A 25,547-nucleotide genomic window follows, 5' to 3' on the forward strand; every position below is an offset into this window, starting at 1 on the left:
ATTGCTGAAAAATCCCATCCCCTCCCATGAGCTCCAAGCTAGCACCAGATCTCTCTGTGTGATGTAGCCCCTGGACTCCTAGCTCCGTGCCAGCTGGTGTGACCATTCAACTGCTTACTGCCCACAGGTCCGCTGGTGCCATGCAGATATTTTCTGGGTATGTGGGCCGATGCTGCTGATTTTTTTTTCCTCAATTCTTTTAAAAGTATAAACTCACTTCAAAACTTCAGAAAAATTAACTCAGTGATCAAATTCTGTTTTGCTGAGGCATCTCAACATAGCTCCACCACTCACTCCTCCCTGCCAGATTGAGCCAAGCACCCTCCTTGCATGGCTTCTAGATCGAAATACTCACGGAGAAGTCAGGACAATGAGACAGCCTCACCAATTAGTTTCTTTATTTGCTAATCCCTGGCAAAATGATTAGTAAGATGTCTGAGCTGCCCAAACAGAGCCAGTGAATCTTCCCCGATTTTTTTCCCTGCAATATCAGCAATGTCAGCTCTGGCATCCTCCAGCATAACTTAAGATAATCCAACTGGCTTTGCAGAGGAAAGGAGTAAAAATACTGACATGGTGAGCACAGCTCTGCTGCTGGATATAACCATCACCTGAGGAGCAGCGCGGGACAGCTGAGGAGCCTGAAACTGCTCCAGCCCCATCTGCAGAGGAGTGTCTGGCTACACCCTTGTACATCCCAGCTGCCCTTTGTTGTGGCCACCAAAATCCCCGTGGTATTAAGAGAGTTTAGCTCACCAGCGGCTGCAGTGGAGACACGCTGACACTAGAGTTTCGGGTGGTGCTTTGGAAATAGGGCTGTTTTCAGGGAGATGCTCGCGGAACTTGAGGAAAGGTGATGAAGGTATAACTTTTCACAGATCATATGGGTTTGGTGTGAGCAAAGCCCATAAAACGAGTGGGAGAACATGGTGTGGGTGAGCTGCTATGCTTGCCAGTGCTTCTGTGCTCCTCAAAATCAAACTACTGGCTTTATGAAGGGTTGCACGTGTTTCGGGTGTGCAGAGGCATGAAGCCCAGCTTTCCCATGAGTGTCCTGTACCAAAGGGCATCAAAATCGCTGAAAGTTCTGTTTAAACCCTGAGCTGAGAGGTGCTGGTAGATGCACTTGGTGTTGCGGAACAGCGAACGGGTTCTGTAAAGGTGCGTGCAGCTCTCGTGATGGTTCTCAAGCCTTTCCTCCTCATCCTGCCTTACTCCCTAGACTCGCTCTTCTACTTTCCGGTTGAAGCTCCGAGCAACTAAAATCCTGATACATCAATTTAAAGTTAAAAGAGTCCTGATTTTTTGAGGGCAGATACTTACGCCACTCAGTGTGACAAAGAAAATAGGCCCCTTTGTGCGTCTGGAGACATCCAAAACATGTCATTCAAAACTGAGTCACGATTTTAAACGCAGGCCTGTAATCTTCCCCCCGCATTACCACACCTTGAGCTATGTCAGAAATTTCATCTCACTCCCATGAACAGCCATGGTGGACCCAGAGCTGCCATTGCTGACACTACTCCAAACACAGCTCGGCAAGAACACCAGCTGAAAGTCGTTTCTGTGGCATGTAAATTCAGTGGGCAAGGCAAATAATTTTGACAGCCCCTCCTCAGTTGCCCAGACCGGCTTCTGCCTATACTGATGGTGGCCTTCTCTCTGTAGAAAAGCTTAGAATTGAAGTTATTTGGCCCCTTGAATTCCCCTTGTCCTCCACAGGTGATTTCGAAGGATTTTTGCAGACTGATGGAAAAAAAGGTAGAGAAATGTCCATTTTCTCTAAGATAAATAGAAGATCCACCCCCCCTCCCCCCTGATGCGATGGATTCAAGATACTGAATCCATTGTAACCGGAATTAAAATCACGTCTCAGTTGGGACTCCCTTTGTGAGTAGGAAGCTCTCAGGCGGCTCAGGGAAGCATGCCAGTGGCTATCAGACACTCGTGGGACACAGTTCCCTGCCCCCAAAGCCCCTCAGTATGGCAGCGCGGTCATTTTAACCACCTTTGGTGTCTCGGTGCCAAGGGGGAGCGAGGTTCTGCATCCTCAATCTCGGTGCGAACCCAAGGGTTCCGCTTTTGCCGCCGCCGTCTAGGAGGAAGCTGGTGTCTGTGGGGATGTGCAGTGTTGGGGTACGGGCTGTGCCGTGCCCAAGGGGCCCTTCATGGGACATACCCAGGGCCCCAAATCCCATTTGGTCCTTCATAGGCACGAGGTGTTTATTTTCACCTCTTTGGGTGTAGCAGCCCTGCTTGCAACGGTGAAAGGGCTGCCGCAGGCAGAGGTGGATAACTTTAAAAAAAAGTAATATAATTCTACCAACTAAAAAGAGTGGGGTTTTTTTCTTTCTTAGCATAAATGGACAGCCGTGCACTCTAGGAGGCCCTTACCCACCACCACCACCCAGACCCCAGCCCACCAGAGCATTATTTCTGCTGGTAGGGAGGGCAGCATGATACTTGCAGCTACTTTGGAGTGTGCCTGCTCCGTGATGGCTTGTCATTAAAAAGGGGGGTTGTGCTCCACTCCTGCGGACCCCCCTTCCTCCCCGAGCATCACCCCTCGCTGTTTGCGCGGAGGGGTCAGTGCCAGCAGCGCTACCGCGGGGTCCCCCCCGCCGCCAGACCCCCCGGGGAGGGGGGGGGGGGCAGAGCTTTGCCCGGGCCGCTTGCTTTAAAAAACTCCCTCCTGGCAGCCGGGGGTAAAAAAAAACCACCCCCCCACCCCCCAAAAGCCCCCCGCGGGCGCGCTCAGCCTCCCGCCGGCCGCCCCGGCCCCGGCCCCGGCCCCAGCCCCGGCAGAGGAAATATTGCAATGTTGCAAGCTGACGTAAGGACATTACAAGGAAAGGGCTACATTTCGGAGTGTTTATGAAAAGCCTCGGTACTGTACTGTCACCAGGGGGCACGCAATAGAATGCATTTCGCCAAACATTTTGAATAATAATCATTTAACAACAACAACAACAAAAAAAGCCCCAGTCCGGTCGGCGCTCGCAGAACCGAAGGAACCATGCAGCCAAACTTTGGGAAGCCCTTTATTATTTTTCTGACATTGCTCGCCCGCCCTTGAGGAGCCGTAATTGCATTATCTGATTTTTTTCTTCTTCTTCTTTTTTTTTTTTTCTCCTTCCCCCCCCTCCCCGCTTCTTTTCTCCCTTCTCCCCCCCCCCCCCCCCCCCCCCCCGACACTGCAAATTCGCTGCCGTTTGGGCAGGAGCAGCAGCCGAAGCGACCCCGCGGCAGGAGCCGCCGCCAGCCCCGCTCGCTCCGCTCCTCCGGGCGTCCAGCCTTGTTTTGAAGGGAGCTAACATGGCGACGGTGCCCGTCTATTGCATCTGTAGGCTGCCCTACGACGTAACCCGCTTCATGATCGAGTGCGATGCCTGCAAGGACTGGTTTCACGGCAGGTAACACAAAGAGATCGGGCCTTTCCCCCCCTTTCGCTGCGGTCCCGCCACCTTTTCTCCGCCGGGCAGCGCGGGGAGCGGCGCTGCCGGAGCCGCCGCCGTGTGCAGTTTTCCAACAGGCCTTTTTGGAGAGGAGGAGGAGGAGGAGCCACTCTGCCCCCGTCTCTCGCTTGCTCTCTCCCCGTTGTATTTTTTTTGGTGTGTGTTTTGTAAATTTTGCTGGATTCCCCGCACAAAGCTCCCCCTCCCCGTCGCCGTCCCCCCCCCACGTCCCCCCGTCCCCGGGGCTCCGGTGTCACCGGGCTGGGGGGCCATTGTGCTTTCCTCGGGGAGGGGACGGATCCCGCCGGCCGGCCGGGCGATGGCAGCGCGGCGGCGGGCTCTCCCGGCCGGGATGCGGCGCGTCCCACACGGCGGCGGCGCCCGGGGTGGCGGACGGGGGGACCCGGCCGCGGGGCCGGGGCCGGCAGGGGGAGCGGGGGCCCGCGGCGGCCGGGGCTCCGCCGCCCTGTCATCGGGCTCCGGCGCCTGGCGCGCCGGGCCGGGCCGGCCTCCTGGCCGGGTGTGTGTTGTGTGGGGCTCCGGGCACCCCCCTGCCCAGTCCTCCGCGGCTCCCCGGGGCGGCGGGAGCGGGGAGGCGCGGGGCGGGAGGCAGCCGGGGTGTTTCCCGGCTGACAGTGCTACCATCGCCGCGCCAGCCCTGCGGCTTAACCCTTGGCGGGGCGGGCCGGCGGCTGAGGGGAGCGCGGCGGGGCCCAGCTCCGTGCCCGCCCTGGCGGAGGGGCGGCGGGCGAAGGGAAGCCCCTCCGCGCCGGGAGCCGCGGGCGCCGGGCGGGGCGGGCGAGCGCCGGCCCTGAGGCGGGGAGGGCCGGGCGGGGAAGACCCCGGTCGCCCAGAGCCCGCCCCTGAGCCCGGGCAGGGCCCCCCGCCCCGCGGGGAGGCGGCCGGCGGGGACCTCCGCCGCCCTGCCGCGCCTGACGGTGGGCGCCCGCCGCCTCCCCGGCGGCCCGGGTAGGGGCGGGGGGCTGCCCCGGCCGCCGCCGCCGCCCCCCCCCTTCCCTCCTCGGGCCGGCCCTGTGGCCGCCGCCGAAGCTCCCGAGGCCGGGGCCTGCCGTATCGGCGGCGGCCGCCGGGCGGGGGGGGCGGCGGCGGGGGCGGGGGAGCCGGGCTGGGCGGGCCGGGCGGCGGGCTGCCCTGCTCGGCCCCGCTCTTCCCCAGCGCCGGGCCGCAGACAATGGGAAGGCGGCCGCGCGGGAGTTGAGGCGGCCGGGCGCAACTTCGGCACCGCGTGTCGTTATTATTTTCTTCCGTGAGAAATGGGGAAGTTGGTGGCCGGGGACCCGGGACGGTCACCTCCACCTCACCCCGTTCGGCCGCGCCCGGCGGGCGGGCCCGGGGTCCCGGCGGGGAAGGGGCGGCTGCCTTCGGGCCGCGGCTGCGGGGCTGCCGGGCCGGGGGGCTGCCGGGGCCAGACCCTGCCAGGCAGCCCCGGGCGGCCCCGCCGGGTCCCCGTGCCGGCGGGCGGCCGTGCGGGCTGTGCGGGAGGGGGCCGATGGAGCGCTGCCTCCTTTGCAGCGATTCTCCTCGCGTCATAAAAGTGTAAAAAGTGAAATTAAAATCTGGTAAATCACCTTGATGAGCGCTTGGGGTGGCAGGGAGCCAGCGAGGTTAAACCCTCGCTGTTTGAGTTAACCAGCTCCGGGAATTGCCCCCCCCCCCCCCTCCCCCCGATCCCAGCCGGAGGCAGGGAGGGCCCGGGGGTTAGGCCCGGCTTCCCCACGCTGCCCGTGTGCCCAGCACAGCAAACTTCGCCGTGCCGCTGGGGATGGTGCTCTGCCCGTTCTTGGAAGAGCTGTGTGGAAACATGAAGTGAAATACCAAAACCAGTAACTTCCAGCATGGGTGCTGGTGGGGGGTGCCCTGCACCAGGGGCGCCGGGCATGAGGCGTGAGGGCTGTGCCCAGGTCGGCCCTGGGGCTTGGGCACGGGGGAGGCCGAGGTAGACGATGGAGAGAAGCCTCAGGTGCTGTGTGCTTGGAACTGGGAACACTTAAGGACGTGGAAAAATTAAGATTTTCATGCCAAGTGGTGACAGAGAGGGTTCGTGAAAAGATAAAAGGGCAAAAGGGATTCAGTGGCCCGTGCGCAGTGGTGAATCTTGATAAAACTGATGAAAAGAGGTTCGTTGTAACTGATCAAGGAAATTATCATTTCGTCGGCAGCTCAGGGGCGATAACTTGTGCACGCACAAAGAAAGGTATTTAGTTTTGTGGTATAATGGGACAGAACGGAATTGTAGCTCTGTTGCAGGGGGGGTTGTACCCTTTTTGCTTAGCTCACAGTAGCAGCCAGAGGTTGATGTTGAAGTATAGAAACCCCAGACTGCTTCTCACCGTGTCAAAACCTAAGGTATAGATCACCTGAGTGATCTAGCAGGAAACAGCTTATATATGTCTCCATTTGCTTTTCTTGGGATTACATGAATAAATAAACATTCAACAAAGAAAAATAAAAATCAGGATTTAGTTGTATAAAATTATCCTCTCTCCTAGACACCTGCAGCACTAGTAGCGTTAATGTTTATATAGAAACTGTACTGTAACCAGAAATAAGCAAATGTGCAAAGCTGCATACCATTAAGGAGGCTTGCCCAGGTTTTTAATTGTTTGATCATACTTACATCACTTTTTAACGTGATGTACACTGTGCACTTCAGAAAAGAAAAAAAGTGTCATTTCCATTTTGTTTTTCTAGAAGCAGGTCAGGTATTTTCATGCTTCCTTTCTGATGGTAGTTCCCCAATATTTAAGGAAATGTTTTTCACGGTTTTATTCATGTAGCAGTCGTAGTCTCCCTCACATCTGAGGTTGGGTAACATCTCTGCAGCGACTTCAGCAGTTCTGATTGTAAATTTATATTATAAAAATGTCAAGCGTACGTTAAACTTATTTAGTGCAGTTTAGAAGGTGGGAATGGGGAGATGCTGGACGAGCCACACGTTGGATGAGCGCTCTCCAGACCACCACTGAGCAGTCGGCAGTTTGCTGACATGCTGCTGGCTACAGTTTGGAAACGGGTGCTCTACGTCGCTTCCCTGTACAAGTGCCACAGGGTCTGAGATCTGGGGTTCTCAGGGGCTTTTAGATATCACTGATGGCTTTTATTATCCTTTTCAGGGAGGATTTCTCTCGTGAAGCAGTGTTAGATCTTCCCATAGAAATCATTACTTAGTCCCGAGAAACGTCCAGGTGGTCCCTCACTGCAGGATCTGAGCTGCTGTGTGGTGGGGAAGGCGGCACCTCGGAGCACTGGCTGCTCTTGCCTGGGCGCCTGTCATCCTTGCGATCTCAGGCTGGCACGCAGTGGAGTTGCTGCATTAGACCGTATGGCTGAATTGACACATATGCCTGATAGGTTTCATAGACAAGGATTAGGCATCTGCGTTGATTTTATAGGTCGGTAGCCTTTGGTAGTCTTTCCCGTGTGGTGTTGCTGGTCTGTAGGAAGAAGGAGTAAAGGATTTGTTGTCATTAGCCCAGTTCCTTTCTTTCTGAGCCCCTCTGCTGCAACTCCATATGTTACCCATCATCGGAGACCCTTAGACACCATTTATGAAGTGTGTTGAGCCACCAGTATGTTCGCAAAATGCTGTTTGTGACTTCTTGTTAGATTGAGTTTCAGTCATTTTTGTGCTTTCTGTTTGCCTGAGCAGCTTTCAGACAAGCAGCTTCAAGCTGTGTCTGGAGAGGGTGGAGGTGATCTTATAGGCAAAAAGAAAGTAACGCTGAAGCAGACAGTGGGGTTGCTTGACTCCTCGTTTTGTGAAGACCTTGCATTCTTTGATGTGGCTGTTTGGTGTAACAAAAGCCCATACACCTCAACTGCTTCTAGTCCATTGCTGTAAAAAGCCAACCTCAGTGCTGGATGCTCTCCTGGCTCCTCCACTGTTCTGTTGTGGTGCGTGTGTCCTGGCCTTCCCCTTGGGTCCCTTCTTGATGAGGAGCTTCTGGCGTTGTTCCACATGTTACCCAGCAACAGGACTTCAGGCAGCAGCAATAGCTGGGGCTGTAGGCACCCCTCTAACATAAAGCCTGTTGGTATGGGAGATGGCTCTTTGGACTTAGAGAAGGCCAGGAGAGGAGGAGGACAGAGTTGCATCGTGTGCTGATGGGTGAAGGAGCCGAGAATCAGCAGGTGCCTAGGCAGTAGGTTGCTCTGCTCCCTCCTCTGCAGGCCTGGCCAGATAACTGGCTTTGGGCAGGCAGTGCTGCAGCCTGGAGGAGATATTTTCTGTGCTGTGTACCATGCATCGTGCAGGCTTGCATTTGATGATGTGGGACAGGATGGTTCACTGGCTTGGTGGAGCGGTTTGGCCAAGGCACGTTGCTTGAAGGGCACCACCTTCTCCTCTGCTTCTAGGTGCTGGTGGTGCTGGTTGTGATCTGGGAAGCTGCGTGGGGTTTGGAGCTGCCTGCTTCAGGGACACCCCCTGCTCCTAAGTGCCTTTGCTGCAGCTGAAAGCAGCGAGGGTAGGTTCGCTGACAGGTTGTGAATGTAAGCTGCTGAGGGCTGGAAGAAGTCGTATTTAACAACAGGTCTCTTAAGTATCTCATCTACTATGGGAGTGTTACAGAACCTAATATTCAAGGCAAGGCAAGTCCATTTCTGCAAGTTTGTTCAACTAGAAATCTGTACTGGGTTATTTACTACAGCTGTAGGTGATGGAAGGTAAATAGGTTTTTTTTCTCTGCAGTGGATATTTTTTTACCAGGTAGGTATGGGATCACACAATCACTTGCTAAATAAAGTAACGGGTGTTATTTGTATTTGTTTTTCTACCCCATGTGTATTTAAACTTTGAAACTTACTGTCCCAGGCATAGCTGAAGTATGTATCTCCGTAAAAGTACAAGAAGTTGGCTTATCTAAAAGTAGTTCATGTAGTTACCATAGTAGCATAAAATTATGATGGGTGTTAATCAAGGTGCCTTGATGCACAAGATGAACTCCGTCTGGGTTAAGAGAAGCACTTCTCTTACATCACAAAATGAAATTCCCTGTGGATGGGGAGATTTTATTCCCCTACTGGACCATTCAGCGTCGACCCTTTTAAAAATAGGTCTAGTTTTACATGGCGCTGTCTGGTTTCTTTCTTTTACATAGGCTTATTGCTAGCTGTGGCCAAATTTGGTAATTTGGGTGAAATTTTAAGATGAGGATAATCTTAAAAATACAGTGCTGTTTGCCTTAATATTTATCACAGTGGAGAGAGTTACTGAAGTTAATTGTACCATGCAAAGCATGATTTCCTTTAGTGTGTGAGTTCAGATAGGAACAAGGTGTGTAATTTTTTCTAATAACTATGTATTAAAGATTATTTCAAGTTTTGCTGTAATCAACATTACAGCCTCAGTTGTACTGGGAGGTTGACCAGAGCAGCTATCGTGAATAAGCCATGCTGATACCTATACCAGAATGCTTTCCCTTATGCCCTGTGCTGGGAAGCGAGGGGGGAACCCAAGTTATTTAGAAATTATTTCATAGAGCCCACAAAGCAGGCAAATTATTCTGGATAAAGTGTCCACATGGACACTTTAGTGGGTGTTGTTTACCCTAGAAGGAAAACAACCCAAAACACCTTTTTTTTTTTTTTTCTTTTTTTTTGGGGCGGGGGGGGAGGGAAGAGTTGTCAACATGGAATGTGAAGAAGATTTGGACTTAAGACAAGACTTAAAATCCTTCTTGTCTTCAGGTTGGAATTGCTGTCATTTTAATCTTCCTTTCAGTAACACATCATTATTTATTCTGCAGGTTGAAAGCTGTTCAGAGAACCTAGAAGCTTTTTTTATTTCAAATCCATTTTATATCTTCCTTAAAGTTCTTTTTAAATACCCAGGGCTGCATAGAGGCAGAAGCACATGGCGCACTGGTCCCGGTACCGATGCTGGTTTTGTTGCCTTCTAGTATTGTGTGGCCCCACAGTGATGTTTAACATCTATTTCCAGAGCACTGGGAGGCTGGCCAGATGGTAAAGCGAGTCGGTTTTGCATCTTGCTGGTCAGTGTTGTGTTCTTGGTCCTTTGGCATAGCGAAATAAACTTCTTGTCTTACCATTTCACATCCATTTGTGCTCTGAGAAAGAGCCTGAGATTCGGAGTGGAAAATATGTCAGAGTTTCAGTCTGCCATTAAAACTCTCAGTTGACCTCAGAGTCTCTTGGGCCATTGCAGTATCAATCACAGCTGCAAGAATACTTTTGCAAAGTGTTTGTTAAAAGTATAGTCTCAATTTGTGTAGCAGATTTCCAAATACACAGTGTTATCTGCAGTTCTGTCTTGCAGAGAAGATATGATAGAGCGTTGAAAACCTGTATTTGGTGTAAATTAAAAGGACTGAATTGTTACTGAAAAAAATGTTTGCGTGGGAATTGAGGTTCACCTTCACCTTTCCGTGGTGGTATTGTAAGCTGACATCCCCAGGAAAAGCACTTGTCACAGCGCTATTGCTAAACCACGGGATAGGCTCCGTGTTTAGATACGCACACAAAAAGTGCATTAGCTGCCCCATTTCTATAGACTTCTGTCCCCTTCTGGACGACTGCCTAAGTAGTAGCTGGGTTTTCATGGGTGTCTGTGCAACACCTCAGTCTACAAAGCTGCCTTTGAAGCAGAGCGAGCATTTCTCTTTTGATCAGTTCTTTGCTGTAGGACTGAGCATCACTATTAGACACCTGTAGGTTTGCGGTGGCTGGGTGCCTTGTGTTTAAACTTGCTTGTTAGAAGATGCTGAGGTTTCAGTTTGAAAAAATGTTTAACTGAGAGATGGAGTCTAGTTGTGAAAAAACCGATTACTCCAGTTCATGTAAATAGCAATTTAGGTATCCTGAGCATTTAGCTGGCCTGAACATCGAGGTTTTGATGTGTCAGCTCAGAAATCATGGAATTATTCTCTGAATTAAAGTATGCTTTAGAAGATCCAAGTCTGAGTGATACCGAGTGTAGGCAGTAACATAGGAAGGGCTGGTCTACAAGTGCGTTGTCTGGTACACTGGCACCTGAGAGTAAGTATAGATCACAGAAGGTCATTATATTTAAAGATTATTTTAATTTCAGAGGGTTTAAAACATATTTTACCTCTGCAAGAATAAAATGTAATGAATATTAAGCACAATTCATGTTTAATTAAAAAAGAAAAAATTGGAAAAGAGTATGAATTAATGAGTGCTCCTCAGCAGCCCGAACCTTTAGCTTGACTGCGTTTTGTGAGCAGTACTGCAGGCACCTGTTCAGTAGTAGTGGGACTGCACCCTTACCAGATGCTGGCTTTTAATCAGAAAAGTTAAAGCAATGTCGGAACAAAAAGATCAATTCTGCGTGCAAAGTGGAACTGGTTACCCAGTGCTTTTTCCTTCGAATAGCTCTATGATGAAGGAAATGGATGAAAATGTCTTGAAAAAAATGATCAAAGCAGCGTAACTATGTATGGGGAGAAACTGGTGAAGAGAAAGTGTTCCAGAATCACTCTAAGGCTTTCTAAACCCCATCATCTTTAATATTACCTTAATATATTTTCTTCTTTCTGAATGATACATGTTTTATAATAGGAGTGTAGTATATCTACACTGAAAACTAAGGGTATTTTTCTAGCCTGGCTAGCTGTCTCCTATACAGCAACCTGTAATAATGCAGGCGTGAGCTTCGGCCGAGGCATGGTTTGTGCAGTTGCACAAGGACTTTCAGTAAATACTTGGTGCCTGGAGCTGTGCAACTGCCACGAGTTTAAAGTCAGCTTTGGTCTGCCATCATGAATTTGGGTTACACTTCTGGATTGCGCTGTGGGCATGTGCAGAGGCTGCGCCAAGTTGTGCACTGTATGTGAGCGGTCTGCTGAGGCCACCAGCCTTTTGTCCGGCCCGAACAGGCATCTTTCACTGTCAAAAGTAAATGATCTTTTTGCCCACAGCTTTATTAGCAAAATTCTATTGCACTTCCAAAATACATTTGAACGCTGGATCACAGCAAATACAAAATCCCACTACCAGAGTTATACTCTTATTACAGTGTTATTCTGATGAACAGAACTCCATCAGCTAAATGGCTAGTTGTAGTGACTTATTTTCTTGTTTATCAGAAATTTGTATGTCTAAAATATTTTATGGTTGCTCAGAAATTTTTATTAAATCGTGGTCTGTGACATTAGAAGTATGATATAAAGGTGCTCTGTAGCAGCACTAGAGGCATTTTTGAGATACGGGTGAGCTAGCTCCTTGAAATCAACTGGATTTTTCATAGTAACCATTTTATGTGTCTCATCTGTGGCTGGGAACACCATAATGTGGGTGTATATTAGAAAATCTTACACTCGCTGAGTGATATGAATAGTAATTCCTTTCTAGATTTTTATTTGAAAAGAATAAGCCTGTGCACAATCTATTTTAGGGCATTATGCATAATCTATTTTAGGATGTTACCTAGCTGTTTGTTACATCTAAATACCCTCCACATAGAATATATTGGCAATAACAGGCAAATTTCACCAAGTCTCTCACATTGACTCGTTCCTGGTGGCTTTGTCCCCCACTCCATGTGATGACTCAGTAGCTCAACCCCTTCTGAATAACACTGTCTGAGGGCCAGTGGTTCTGTGACCGTGGTCCCTGGTAACATGGTGTGATCAGACTGCAACGTCTCCTGCTCCAATGTTTGGTGCTCTCCAGGGCTGCATCCCAGCCTGGCGTGCATTCAGGGCACCGAAGGATGGTTTTCTCCTGGTCTCAGAGAGAGCAAACCCTTCCTTGTTGAGTCCTGGGTAGAGCTGCTGGAAGAGGCTGACAGCATGTGAAGGATAGCTTGCCAGTGGTCCACAGAGGAGTTCCTCTCTTTGCTTTCTCCCAGGCACATCCCAAAAAAATGGTGGGTGCTACTTCTCCAGATGGAACCCTGGCTTAGTAGTGTCCTTACAGACCTGAGCAGATGTGAGGATACTGAGTTTCACTGCAGTGTTTATGTGCTTAAAGTTGCACAGTTGACTGGTGTAGGTCTTTTAACAGGATAGTCAGCAATTTTTAGTATTTTATCCATTAGTTTGACACAAGCAGAAAGTTAAACAATAGTATATTTTGACGGGAAAAAATAAATCAGAATTGTAAAACCGAAAGTATTTTTAAATTTCCCATTTGCAGTTGTTAATCTGATTATCTGAAACTATGTGAGAGCAGCTGAAGTTACAGTTGCCTTGTTTTTATTTAATTGCTTATGGATTTCATTGTGTTTTCCTCTTTTAGCAAAAAATACGGTACGTTTACTCTCAGGGAGAGCATTTTTCCTTGAAGTTTTCATCTGGCAGATTGAGAGGATATAACAAGTGAAAAAAGAAGTGAGATATTTCTGCTAGGAGTCATTAGTTGTGATTTTTTGTTAAACCTCCTTTTTTGCTGTTAACATCTCAATGGAAGGTGATGGAAATGTGAAAATTGGCAGGAACAGTGTTCCGATGTCGTATGTGTCACTCATTGGTCTGGAAAAGCTGGATTTGATATGGCCAAAATATAATGATTTAAAAAAACCCTAGTTAATGCATACTCATTATTTTTAAAAATAGTCCTCCTCTGCTCCTTTGGCACAATGACATCATGTCTACACTATGTGGGGACAGCAGAGTGATCTGGGTTGACCAGATGATATCTTTGGTTTTCGTGGGATTTGCACATGGAGTATAAATTATTATAGTATGCGTTTGCGATTGTTCGTGTGTATAAAAATACACTCGTTAAATGTGAGCCATGTGGTTGTGAATTACCCTTTCAGCTCGGATCTGTATTGTTACTGCTACGGTGCAGAACAGTATCTCATTGTACATGCCTAGCGCTGGGCATTGCACAGCCCTCTGCCTTCTGATTCCAGATACAACAAAGAATGCAAATGGTTTTCATTATGTTTTTAGATGAACGCAGAATAACGTGGGAGCACATGAAACAGCCAAGGATCATTATTCAGGAATACAATCCCCATGTAGCCAGAACATAAGCAATATTTAATGCCTTCTATTGAACATCTCACCAAAATCTCTGGATCAGGGCAGGAGGGGGATGTGAAAGGGCTTACGGACTTGTGTTGCTGTTTGGCGTGTGTCTGAGCAAGGAGAGATCTCCTGGTTTACCACACTATCCATTTGTGATTTTCTTCCTCTCCATTCTTGATCGCTAAATGTCCTTAAATACAATTGCAGCAGTTGCTAAGGAATGTAAAATCAGAGTGTATCAAGTGTACTTTTAATTTTTTTAGATAAAACATGTGGTTTGTTGGCTAGAGTTAATTGGGAGCAGGACCACTTCAACGTATAGCTCCTTATAGACTGCTGTGGGTATAGCATAAGGACTCCTATCGCAGAAATATTTCTTGTGGAATGAAAGAATGCTGTCATAGAGAGGGATCCTGCTGGATACCTGAATGAATACTAATTCAGCAAAGAATGGTACACTTGTAGAGCTATTAAGTATTTTTTCCATGGTAACTTCAGAAATCTAAGTCACAGAAGTACCATCAGAAGCAGCAAGACCTATAGGATGAGCAAAAACCTAAGGCTGCTTTCCCACTGCGTGTAATCTGGCTAGAAAAGAAGTCCATAGGCAACCTCTCAGCAGCCTCAGCTCACTCATCCCTGCTCGCTCTGTATGAAACACTAAAGCTTCTACTCTACATTTAGTTGCTGACTAGGGATTAATCATTCTAAAGACTTGACTAATTCCTGGTCTGGAGACAAGACCTGTCGGTAAAGCTTTACTATTGAAAGGCATAAAGATGGTATGGAGGGTGTTAGAGAAGGTCTGCAAAAGATGGGAATGCCATTTCCTTACAGCGGAACATGGGACTTCAGTTCCGAAATGGCTGGGCTTACTATTGCTTAGATGGTTGGGGAGCATTCAGGCTTGAAATGTTCAGGCTTGTTCTGAGATGCTGCTATGGATTCACAGTTTTTAATGCCAAAATGGTGCTTGACAGTATTCTGAACTCTTACATAGATTATCAGCCAACTTTTTTGCATTAGAACAAACGCGTCAGCCAATTGAAAGCACATGTACTCTTGAGGAAAAGGCAACAAATCTGCTAATGAGTTGTCCCAATGGTTTATTGCTTCGCTGTTGGAAAAAATCACATGTATTTCCGATCTAAGTTTGCTTATTTTTAGTTTTCAGGTGTTGTGTCTTAATATTTTTGTTAGTTGAGTTGAAGAGCCCTTTTTCTCAGATTTTTCTATCAACGTTTTGATGTCCTTCTGCGAAGAGAGTTATCATCTTTAGTTGCGGGATGGTATAATTGTTCATTTGAGTTCTGCTGAGAAAGTACTTGAAAATTTCTTCCACAGAAGTATTTCCAAGAAATACATTTAATTTTCTAGTTGCGTACAGAGGCCTTTTAATTTTCAACCATATTACAGTGAATGTTTTTTTCACATATCTTCCACTCAACATTAATGTTTCCCTTTTGCTTTGTCTATATTTGTGGCAACTTACCAGGCACAAGCAGCAAATGTTTATCTACATTAAACTTATAAGGAAGCCAAATATTAGTTATTTTTTAAGCAGCTTGGTTCTGAAATTGGTTTTCTACCTTTTGAATTGGCTCATGAATAATAGCAGAAAACTGCTCTGAGTTCATAGAAAGAGAAACGCTCTCCAATATGGCGAACTAGCACTGATAAGTGAAAGCATGAGTATTTAAGAGAAGTGAAATCACTTGACAAGTGTGGGCTCACGCTGGATTTAGTCACAACCATGGTGTCACTGTCACAGAGCTACAACCGGATAGCTCTCAGCAGTTGTTGGCTGTGGGAGCAGTGCTTCACCAGCTCTGCAGGAAAGCTGGGTATTTCGCAGTCAGGCTGAGTTTGGGTTGTGACTAAAGCGATACCCAGCTGTGTCTGCCTTTCTCAGGTGTAAAGTGGTAGTTGGGGAAAATTATTTACTGTTCCTGCTACAAGGGTTCACGTTCTGTGGTTAGTCTGGTCTGATGTTTAAGAGAGGGTAAAACTTGTGTGACAAAGCTTCAGAATGCAGCAGTGCATTAAACAGTGCTGTAGGAGAATAATCCTTTCCGAGCCCTGCAACAGGCACGCTGGAGCGGTGAAGGTGAGATGTCTCTGAAATACCTGCTTAATTTGTAAGAGTCCTGTGTAATCAGTTCTCTAGGTTTCCAAAGAATTAAGAGAAACAATGTATTTAACTTCTTTAGAGCCTTCTTTAGTCATGCAGAGCAGACTGTGTATCCTGGCGTTCCATGCCTTCTGCACTGACTTTATCTTCCAGTTTATGCTTTATAAACAGTATCAGAAATAGTAACGTTTTTTCATCCGCAGCTGCATTTCACCCTGCGGTATTATCCACAGTCCCTGCACTTTTACTCCTACATCTTCAAGCAGTCCTAGATTACTTCATCACCGTATTCATTGAAACGTACCCATTCCTTCCACGGCACCTATAGCTATCGTCTTCAGAGATCTTGGGGACGGAGTAATGAGAGATGAGCGATACTCAGATGAGAGGACCTCAGCACTGGTAAAACTAGTAATGAGGATTCAGTAAATAACAGGCTGCCTTTGGAGTGAGTATGGAACCGATTACCCAGCGTCTTGCTAGAAGGAGCTGTACTGTTGAGCAGGTGTCCTCTGTGGTCAACAGGAGGCTGGTGGTGTGGCCACAGCAGTCATTAGAGTGCTCTGTGGTCATTTGACCAGGCTGGATTTTACAACAGTAAGTTCTGTTCAATGCGATAACCTAAAAATGTATTTTGAGGAAAAATTATGTATTTCATTCTGCTTTCCTTGGGTCTTCAGCATTTTCATCTGTTGCTGTGGTGCGCCTGGCGCTCTGGTTGAAACTCATGGTACGACGCAGCCCTACGCTGGTTTGCTGCAGCTGTTTCTGGGTGCTTTGTAGAACTGTGGCACATAAAGATACTCTGGGTTTAATGTTGCCGTGTAAATTGTTTTAGTCAGAACTCTATGTTAAATACTTGACATTTGTATTTTCAGGCAAACTGGTCAAACGCGGAGATTAATGCAGAGGACAGAGAAGGGATTATAAGGTTTTATTGCTGGCTTTGCTCCTCCTTTCCTCCCGAGTTTTTGTCAAACCGGTTAACTTCTCTGTGGTTGGGTTTGGTTTCACTCTCATGCATGCACATTAATTAATGCATTAATATTTTAAATGGAATACATAACATAATGAAGAAAATAAATAGTTTATCTCTGGAAGAGGAAGACGAGTGAAAATTGTGGAAGACTGAGTCGGAAGAGGACCGGGAATGTCTGGTAGCAGTGCAGTGGTCTGTGTTTGCTGGATTTCCTATCCTGACAGCTGGCTGACCACTTGAGTTGCCTCCGAATCTGAATTTGCTATTACAGACATCCCCTTAGCTCCCCTTCTGCTTGGCACTGATTTACACTGCATGGCAACTATGCATCAATGATCTTTGCAGTATTTCTATTTCATAGAAGCCCAGCAAACTTCTAATTGCGTGGAGTCTTCCTCTGTTACTTGGTGTCTTCAGAAAATTATTTCTTTAAGGCAGAATGTGTGTCTTGAACATACTGTGCTCCTTTGCAGCTTGGCAGTGATGTGGCATAGCAGATAAGTGTCAATCCACTGTGATTTTTCTGAGCGTGTGTCAGAATATTTAGCTCTCGTTATACATGCTATTTGAACGAACAAATCTGTGTACAAGTTGTGGTTTCTGGAATGCTGCTATCGGAATGCAGATCATGTAATTTGCTTGCTCTTCTGGAGGTTTTTTGGATTTCATTCTGGGTTACATATTTTCTTAGCAAAAGTTACCTGATTTTACTTCTTACGTAACTCAAGGGTTTGGTTTTGACAAGCTGTGTTTTCCTCCTGCATGTTTGCTGCTCACTGTAACCGAGAAAAAACATGTGAGTTGGTTTGCAGGTGACGTGATTTTATTCTTTGGGTTTTCAAGCTGAATGCAGTCTGTTGGCCTTGGTGGGTACCGTGGGTATTACTAGAAAGCAAGTGTTTGGGCTTCAGATGCACTTTTGATGTTTGCAAGCTGTATTGTGTGAGGAGTGGGTAAGAAAACTGGTGTCCATAGGGTGGTTGTAGTAGACATCCAGAGAAGCCGTGAGTTAAAACGTGGAGAACAGCAGTGAGTAAATGGTGTAAAGCTCACTCCTGCACTCAGTTTGTTACTAGCAGCGTGCTCTGGTCCCCCCTACAAACTGGGGCTGCTCTGAACTTGCATCACTTGCTCTCACCAGTCAAGGATGGCCCGAGCACTGGGACGTGGTAGCTGTGGTAGCTGTGTGCACTTCACTGGAGGTGCTCTGGAGTGGCCCTGGGGGGGCGAGATGCTCTCACTGCCTGGCCAGGGTCCACCACGGGCATTGCAGTGAGCAGCTGCTTCCCACGGCCGAGTGCTGGTGATTTTGCAGAGGGCAGGAGCAGGGACTGTAGCAGAACAAGGAGCCTGGAAGGTAAATAAAGCTGTTACACTGTGTGCATAACTCATCTGCGAGGGAACTACCAGGCTGCTTGCTGACTCTCCAGCTAACTTAAGTCCCAGATACAATTTGTATCACTTTTTATAATACTGCTAGATTTTTCCATTTCAGACATGCTGAAATTAAGTTGTTGCTGAGATTACTTTACTTCGATGCTATTTGAAAAATTCTCAAAGGGCTGGAAAAAACAGTAGTTGGAGTTGTTCCCTAATGCTTCCAAAATAAAGTAGGAAATGATCAATTCAACGTATCAGTTGTAATCAGAGATGCTGTTACCCATTATGTTGACAAAGAAATGACAAGACAAGCCTTGAAGTTTTTAATTTGTCAAGCCTATGCTTTTTCCTAGGAGGATTTGCTCAGGGAGGGGTTGGCTTTTATTTTTTTTTTTGGTAGTTTTTTTTATTTGCTTGGGGTTTCTTTTTTGTAGGAGGCAGAACAAGCAGAGTCATCATTTTACGCTTTGGTAACAGAAAGTTTTTCACAGACACTAAGTACTTGCTACAAATGCTATTCAGAATAATTTTTTCTGCATTTTCATGTTGGCAAATGGTGTTAGGAAGAAAAGTAGGCTTCAAGGAGCTGTTTCTGAACAGTGCTTAAAACTGAATTTAGCAGCGAGCGAGAATGTTTTCAGAGCCTATCTGACTAGTGACGGTCACAGTCTAAACCTGCCGGCTGCTGCTTTTTCTTTGTTCTTTCTGAATTTTTTGTTCCTTTGCGTTCTCGGAGCTCCACAATTCTGCTCAAAGCAGAACTGTTCGCTTTAAATGCAAGCCACGGCTGCCAGGGCTTGCTGCAGGGGAGGTTCAGCTGCACTGGCTGCTGCTTTCCCACCAAAGCCTGTGGCAAAATGCCTGCAAGAGCAGCAGGCTCCGTCCCAGGTCTTGCTCGTGCCACAGGTCTTCAAGGGGACAGAAATTTCACAGAAAATGTCACAGTTGTTTAGGGAACAATGGAGTATCTTAGGGGAGCCCAGCCTGTGTGGACTGGAAGTGTTTCCTCTTTAGGTAAGGTTTTCCCTCCAAGGAGAGCAAGGCTGAACTCTTTAATTTTAATTTTGATAAGCCACAAGCAGGGAAGCAATATTAACACTTTATGTTGTGTTTGTAAAAAAGGCATAAAAACTGCCTGAAGAAAATGAGAAAATTTATTACTTCCCATATAATAACTTAAGTAGCTTTGGAAATAAATGCCATTGGTAACAGTTTGCATCTTTCTGCTCTTTTTATACGAGTTCCAGTAAAGGTACTGTCTTGATAGGCGCAACATAATTTTTAAATTAAAAATGTAAAGCATAATTTTAAACATAAATATGATGTTAATTGTGCTTAGGAATATGTATCAGAATGAATACCATACTTCTTCTAAGACTTTGCAGAAGCATAGCTAAATCTTGGTACCATGTGCCAAGTATTGTAGACTGAAAGACCCAGAGGCTCCAGGTGTGTGAAGAGTCAAAGCCATTTGCTGTGTTTATGGAGATGTTTAATCCACATCTCAAAATACAACGTGATTACATTTTTTTACAGTTCTTTGGTAAATGGAAATCTGCTTCATAAATTGTGTGCAATGTTTGTCGATTTGCAGACGTCTGAATCAGCTGAAGCAAACAGCAATTTACAACAGCATAATGTTACCCCATAACAATGTGCAATCTCAAGAGCACATTCATTACTAATGACACTGAAAGTTGCTGGGTATTTCAGGTCCTGTTACTGCTCCTGTGCAGTTGAAAATAATGTGTTATTAAAAAATATTTAGGGGTTCCCGTGTCAGTTTGGTCCAGATTAGTTGCAAAAATGTTAAGTTAGCAGTTCCTAACACATTTACAGTAGTTTGAAAATAGGCGAAAAATTACAGGAGAATGCAACATGTGTTTCCTGTTGGAAACAAATTAATGGCTCCATTATTATTCACTCATGATGGCATCATAGGAAACTTAAGGAAATCAGTTTTAGACAGGTTACTTTGAATGTTACTGCTTATATTTTATTTCAGATTTTGTTTTTAAACTTTTAAACATTTTGTGCTTTTAAATGGCAGAAACCCAGATAAAAGATTTGATAAAAAGAAAAGCTTCATCTTAAATGCGTTGTTAGGGCCCCAGCCTAACAGCTACTTTTGAAGCTTGTCTTTTGCTTTCCACTCAGACTACAGAAAGTTTTACAAGATGGTATCTATTCTGGCTGGCCAAGACAGGCTTTTGCAACACTGTCAAAAAGGTAGCAAACAGAGATAAAAAACATAAACATATATATATATATATAAATACACACATAGGAGTAAATTGGCACACTGGGGAATAAGGAGTAGGAAGTTCCTATTTTAAGAGTTGCTTAGAGCATCACTGATAACGCTATTCTGTGTGTCCATTTCAGCTGAATTGAAGTTGGTGGGTTTTGCTTGTTTGGTTGAGGTTTTTTTGGTTTGGTTTGGTTTGGTTTTGGGGTTGCTTTTTTTGTTGTTGTTGGTTTTGTTTGTTTGTTTTTAAATAGGGAAATGTTAAAGATGTAACTAGGGAAGTGCTGGTAGCAGCCAGTGCTGGGAGTGGTGGTCTTGGCTGCTGGGCAGGTCTGCTGCTGCCCGGGGCCATGGTTGCCATCCTGGGCAGGGTGCCACATGTTTCCCAGAAAAGGAGCTGGGAACATGGTTCCATTTAAAATGCTTGGTTAAATGAAATTCTGATACTTACTGAGTTTATGAATTCTTTCTTCCTCAGAGGAGATTTGAGTCCGTCAGGTATCTTGCCCAGAACCTTGAAAACCCCTACCTGCTTCCTGCTGTTTATTTGGTTTAGCTGACAGTTTAGGCAACTTACCTCAAACTTCCAGAGTAATACACAAATACTCTTGATTTAAACTTGAGCTTTGCCGAGTATACATGACTTTCACAAGTGTTTGGTATCACCCTGCTTCTGTACAAGCAGCTACAAGACCAGCAGTTCCGTCTGGCTTTTGATTAGACCGTCACATGCTAAACAGTTTTGTAAATCCCACCACATGTCTTCCTGGGTTAAAATGAGCGTGAACCTCTCTTCCCTCCTTGGGAAATCAAAATCCCCATCGCTGCAGTCACATCTGTGGTCAAGCCGTGTTTCTCACATGAGTAAGCTCCACTTCACCTCTGTGTCATGAGAGTAATGCTGTGTGTTCACTGAGTCAGGCTCTAAGACTTCATACCGAAATAGACCTTAAAAGAACAGTTTTGTAAAAAGTAATGCGAATTCACAGTGAATTCATTTTCTAGGAATTGCCTATGAAACCCCTGTGAGCTTGCACTGCCACAGTGCCTCACAGGCTATTCATTTTTGCAAGGCATGATGTCTGTGGATGACATGCTGCTGTGAAAGCTGTAACAAACAACTTACAGATGTTGGTACAGTGTGTAGGTATGTGCTCTAAATTGTTGCTGATGAGCAATAATAAACCCCAAACAATGCTGTGCACAGGAGGAATCTGCTCGGCAGCAGTGCCTCGGAACCTGTTTCAGTAAATGTAAGTTCTGCTGAAGTCAAGAGGGAGAAAAGGGGCCTCAGGATCAAGCCCTGTTGACTGATCCATTATCATCAGCCTATTATGTCATACAGCTTGTAAAAGTGACATCGATCCCTTTGCAGACCAGGAGGGAAACCAGTAGTGCCAGTTTACCAGTGAAGTGTGTACATTCAGGGTTGAATTACCAGGTGGAGCAAATCCTTATGAGCCCATGGACATAAAGGACACTACTTCATTTCGTAACAGCCCAACGATTAGTCCGGATGCCTGCTCCTAAGAAACCTATGTGGTTTATGCCTCTGGATATTATAAATATTACTAACATGGTTTTCTTTCTGAACATGCAGGTTTGCTTTTTTTTGCCTCTATCATGTATGTTATCCATCATTCTGAGACATATGTGCTGTCTGCTGTATCAAAGGAGAAGATGCACCATCTCCATGATAGCTGTCTTCAGCAGTCGGACAATGCAGAGCATTGTGTGGGCAGAAGGACCATTATATTGTCACACTGGTTAATTATTGCTGAGGTGGGACAGCCAGAGTTGCAGGCAATTGCATGGGAAAGACATTCAGGGCACAGCATGGGTGTACACGTATGCATATAAAGCTGATTTACCATCGTGAAACAGGAATGAAATGTGATAAAATTGTGATAAGATCATTTGAAATTTGGTGTTAATCTTTCGAAAAATGTATTTGAAGTGCTGAAAGCTAATGAAGTAAAGATACAAGAGCAGGTTATGCAACTCAGCAACAGCAATAATCAGGAACGTTTTGGGAGATTCTGTTAATAATTTGTCATTCTTAAATTGTATTGTTGTGGGTTTTAATACAGTAAGTTCTTCATAAATATGACAGTGAAAATCATTCCCTTTCCTTCTTCCCTCCTTATACCATCAGTTCATTGTTGGAGCGTCCCCTGTGAGCCTCACTGCCGTGCAAAACAGAGCATGAAAAGTTAACGTCAGTGTACTATTAGGACTGCTGTGTATTTACAAATATACATATATATATACAACAAATACATAAAAGTGGTACTGTGAATGAAAATGAGAACCAAGAAAATGTTGATGTGTATTTTTAGTGAGATCTTAGCGTAAGAATGCCTATGCAAATTACAATTATATTAAAAATAAGTTATATAAATGGGTGTCACAATTAAAGCAAATCAAACGCATGCAGTACTCAGAATTGTTTTTATGTAAATTTTGGTACAAGTGGTTATTGTTGTACAAATTTAATGATGTTGCCTGGGGCTTTGGTGCTGTTTAGTTTTATGTGTAACATGTCTATTTGCATTTATCTGTAGCTTAGGCATATACATACATTGCACATCTTGCAGTACGTATGACTTCATATGTGCTTTGCAGAATGGCCAGATCGTCGTTGTGGTAGATGGGTGGCTAGAAGGCATGGCAAACGCTGCCTTCCTAAAATAGTGGTTTTCTCTGCATATTGCAGTGCGTGGCGGCTGCTGGAGAAGTAAGCATTTGATTGCTTGTTTTAAAAAGCAGCTGGATTGGTGATGGGGCTGGCAAAGTAAAGCGGTCCCTTTTCTGGGTTCATATTTGTACAAAAATGCTTGTGAAAATAGTGCTCTGGTCTGGGCGAGGAAGAAGTGTTTCCTGAGCCTTTTGAATGGTTTTTGTTCAGAGGGCAGAGCAGCTATGACAGTCAGTAATTACTTTATTTTAAAGTATTTATGTAGTCCCGTTAACTGAAGTGCTAAAACTTAGTACTTGGTGGACCTCCCATGTACATGTTTAATCCAGACGATCATACACAAGTGTAACTTCAGCATAGAATTACTTATATGTTGCTCTGCGTAAATGAGCCCTCAGACTGGTGTTCAGGAAGGCAAAGACATCATCTAATTTTGGTAAACTTAAAACCATCTGATTCAAACATATTTCCCCTCTGCAGAGCTTGATTATTTTCAAACCCACCTTTACCCGTGTAAATGTAAGTGCAGACATGTCTATCCAGGTTGAAATCCAAACCCATTTTGTTATCTGTGCACAGGAAAATTATCTGAACTCTTTCCCAGCAGTGGGAGAAAGCCCCGTTTCTTCTCTGATTCTTGATTCAAAGGGCACAGAGGTTTTTTCTTCAACTATCCACAGAAACTGAAAATTATTCCCCAAAAGAAAACAAGATTGAGAAGGATCAGCCTGAGGCACAGCTTTACGCTACTGAGAATGTGGGTGTTGAAAATCACAGGCAAGTATGGCAGCTGTTCATAAAGCAAGATTTGTTGGACATTTTTTAGCTGGGAGCAAGTAATTTTTAGTAGGGAGCAAGTACATACACACACTTGCAGCCACCTGGGAAGGTCCTTCTCTTTCCTCCCTCCTCCCCTTGCACACTCACAGCTTGCAATCCAGAAAGAGTAAGATGTATTTAAAATTCGGTAACGGTTCTTTCGGCAGGCTGCCAGAGGTTCAGTCGTGGCACTCCACGGTGGCTGGCCACGTGGACCGCGGCTGGTGTTGCAGAGTGCCGTTCTGCCAGCTGCAGGGGCAGCTGCTGGCCCCTTGGCAGCCAGGGGAACGATGCTGGAAGGCCTTGTGCACGTGCGGCGGGGACTGGGGACAGAGGATGAAACAAATGGGAAGGAAAAAGATAGGGACACGAGTTTTAATGGATGCAGGTGGCTACAGCTGCCTTCAGCACGGCTGGGCCAATTTACATTAGCTGAAGGTGTGATCCGTCTGTATTTCAAAGGAAACAAGTGGAGAGAGAACGCAAGTTTTTCACTGCAAACAATTGGATTTGTTTGTTTAAACTTTCTGTTAAGTTCTCTTGGTCTTCAGGCTGCAAAATTACTTGCTTTCAACCTGTTGTATCAGAGGGCAGACAGTGCGGATGTGCCCAAGGGAGGGGACCGAGCAATTTAAACACAGGTCTCTTGCTTACTGCTGGAAAGACAGGAGTGTAAAATAGCTTTTGCACATGGTTATGTTCTTGTTAATAATTCTAACATACTTGGTTTGTATAATGTACATTGTTTAAATAAGTAAATAGCACTGCATTATGGTTCAGTGTTTTGGGCTAGTGAGTGTCTTCATGTATATTTTTCTAATTTTGTTTTCATCTGTCTGGAGTTTGCCTGTAAATTCACGTTGGTCTCTTAATCACTAGGCAGAGCTGATCAGCTGGAAATTTTCCTGCAGTTTACCAAAGCTAGCAAGTTACTTTGAGATGCATGGCGGAGTACTAACGGAAACCTTCCAGCCACCCTGATTGCCCACATCCCACTAAGGTCTAATGCCTGCCTGTCCTGGCCACACGTCAGCCGAAAGCAGGAGTAAGTGCTAACATGTGAGCAGTGACACAGATATCTCCAGTGGCAGCGTGTGTGATATCCCTGTTGTTCTCATCCACCTGAGCCGTGTTGTGGTCAGGTGTAGTGCCAGTGTGGTTGCAGTGCGGGGGAACAGTGTTGTTCCAAGTACTATGGCTTTTGGAAGGTGAATTAGAAAATGAAAAAATACTGAGAGATGTACTGGATTGCAGATGTGAGCTTATCATAGGCCAGTGTAACAGAAATTTCGGTAAGTTGTGGCTATTGCATGACTGGTTTTACTGTGGGGACAGGGCGTCATTCCCATAGTGTTTGCAGTAACATTCCTGTTGGAAGGAGAAATGAAATGACAGGGTCGTAGCGAGACTGAGGTTGATTTGTAAAGTTTTCACATAGTGGTTAATTTGCTAATATGTATGTATTTCTTTTTAAAAGTTAATTCCCAGAATTGTAAAGGGCAAGAAATAGGAATATGTTTTACGAGGTGGTACTTAGATGGTTGTGTTGCTGCATGTTGTGGTGCTGCAGTAGAGGAGAAATGAATTAGTTCAGCTGGCTCAGCTGAACCCAGCTCCCACTCCTTGGTTGTTGGTGTTAGCCCAGCTTTTGGTGTCCCTTCTGCCTTGTGTCCTTGAGGGCAACCTTGGGCCTCTCCCAGGAAGGTGACTTGCCCACGCAGCAACCCGTCGGGTGGAATCCCTGGTAGGGATGTTTTTCATCTTCAAATCCTTGGGACAGAAAAAAAAGCCTGAGGGTGAAATCAAATGTCATTCCCAGTGCTGCCTGCTGCCATGGTGGGCTGGTGTCTTCCAGGTCTC

The 25,547-nt window shown here is 46.0% G+C and overlaps 1 protein-coding gene across 5 annotated transcripts in view; it reads left to right on the forward strand.

The window, feature by feature from the left end:
• The window catches only part of PHF2 (PHD finger protein 2), a 97,736-nt gene that overhangs the window by 7,310 nt on the left and 64,879 nt on the right, over positions 1-25,547 (forward strand). For all 5 annotated transcript variants that reach the window (XR_008747352.1, XM_055804960.1, XM_055804958.1 and 2 more), the window contains exon 3: positions 3,221-3,413. Coding sequence is in view for 4 of the 5 variants with exons in the window: in XM_055804960.1 (XP_055660935.1) it covers positions 3,316-3,413 (98 nt within the window). In the remaining variant the exon portion in view is untranslated. The remainder of the gene's footprint in view (positions 1-3,220; positions 3,414-25,547) is intronic.

Source organism: Falco peregrinus, chromosome 5 (genome assembly GCF_023634155.1).
Source record: "Falco peregrinus isolate bFalPer1 chromosome 5, bFalPer1.pri, whole genome shotgun sequence".
NCBI lineage: Eukaryota > Metazoa > Chordata > Aves > Falconiformes > Falconidae > Falco > Falco peregrinus.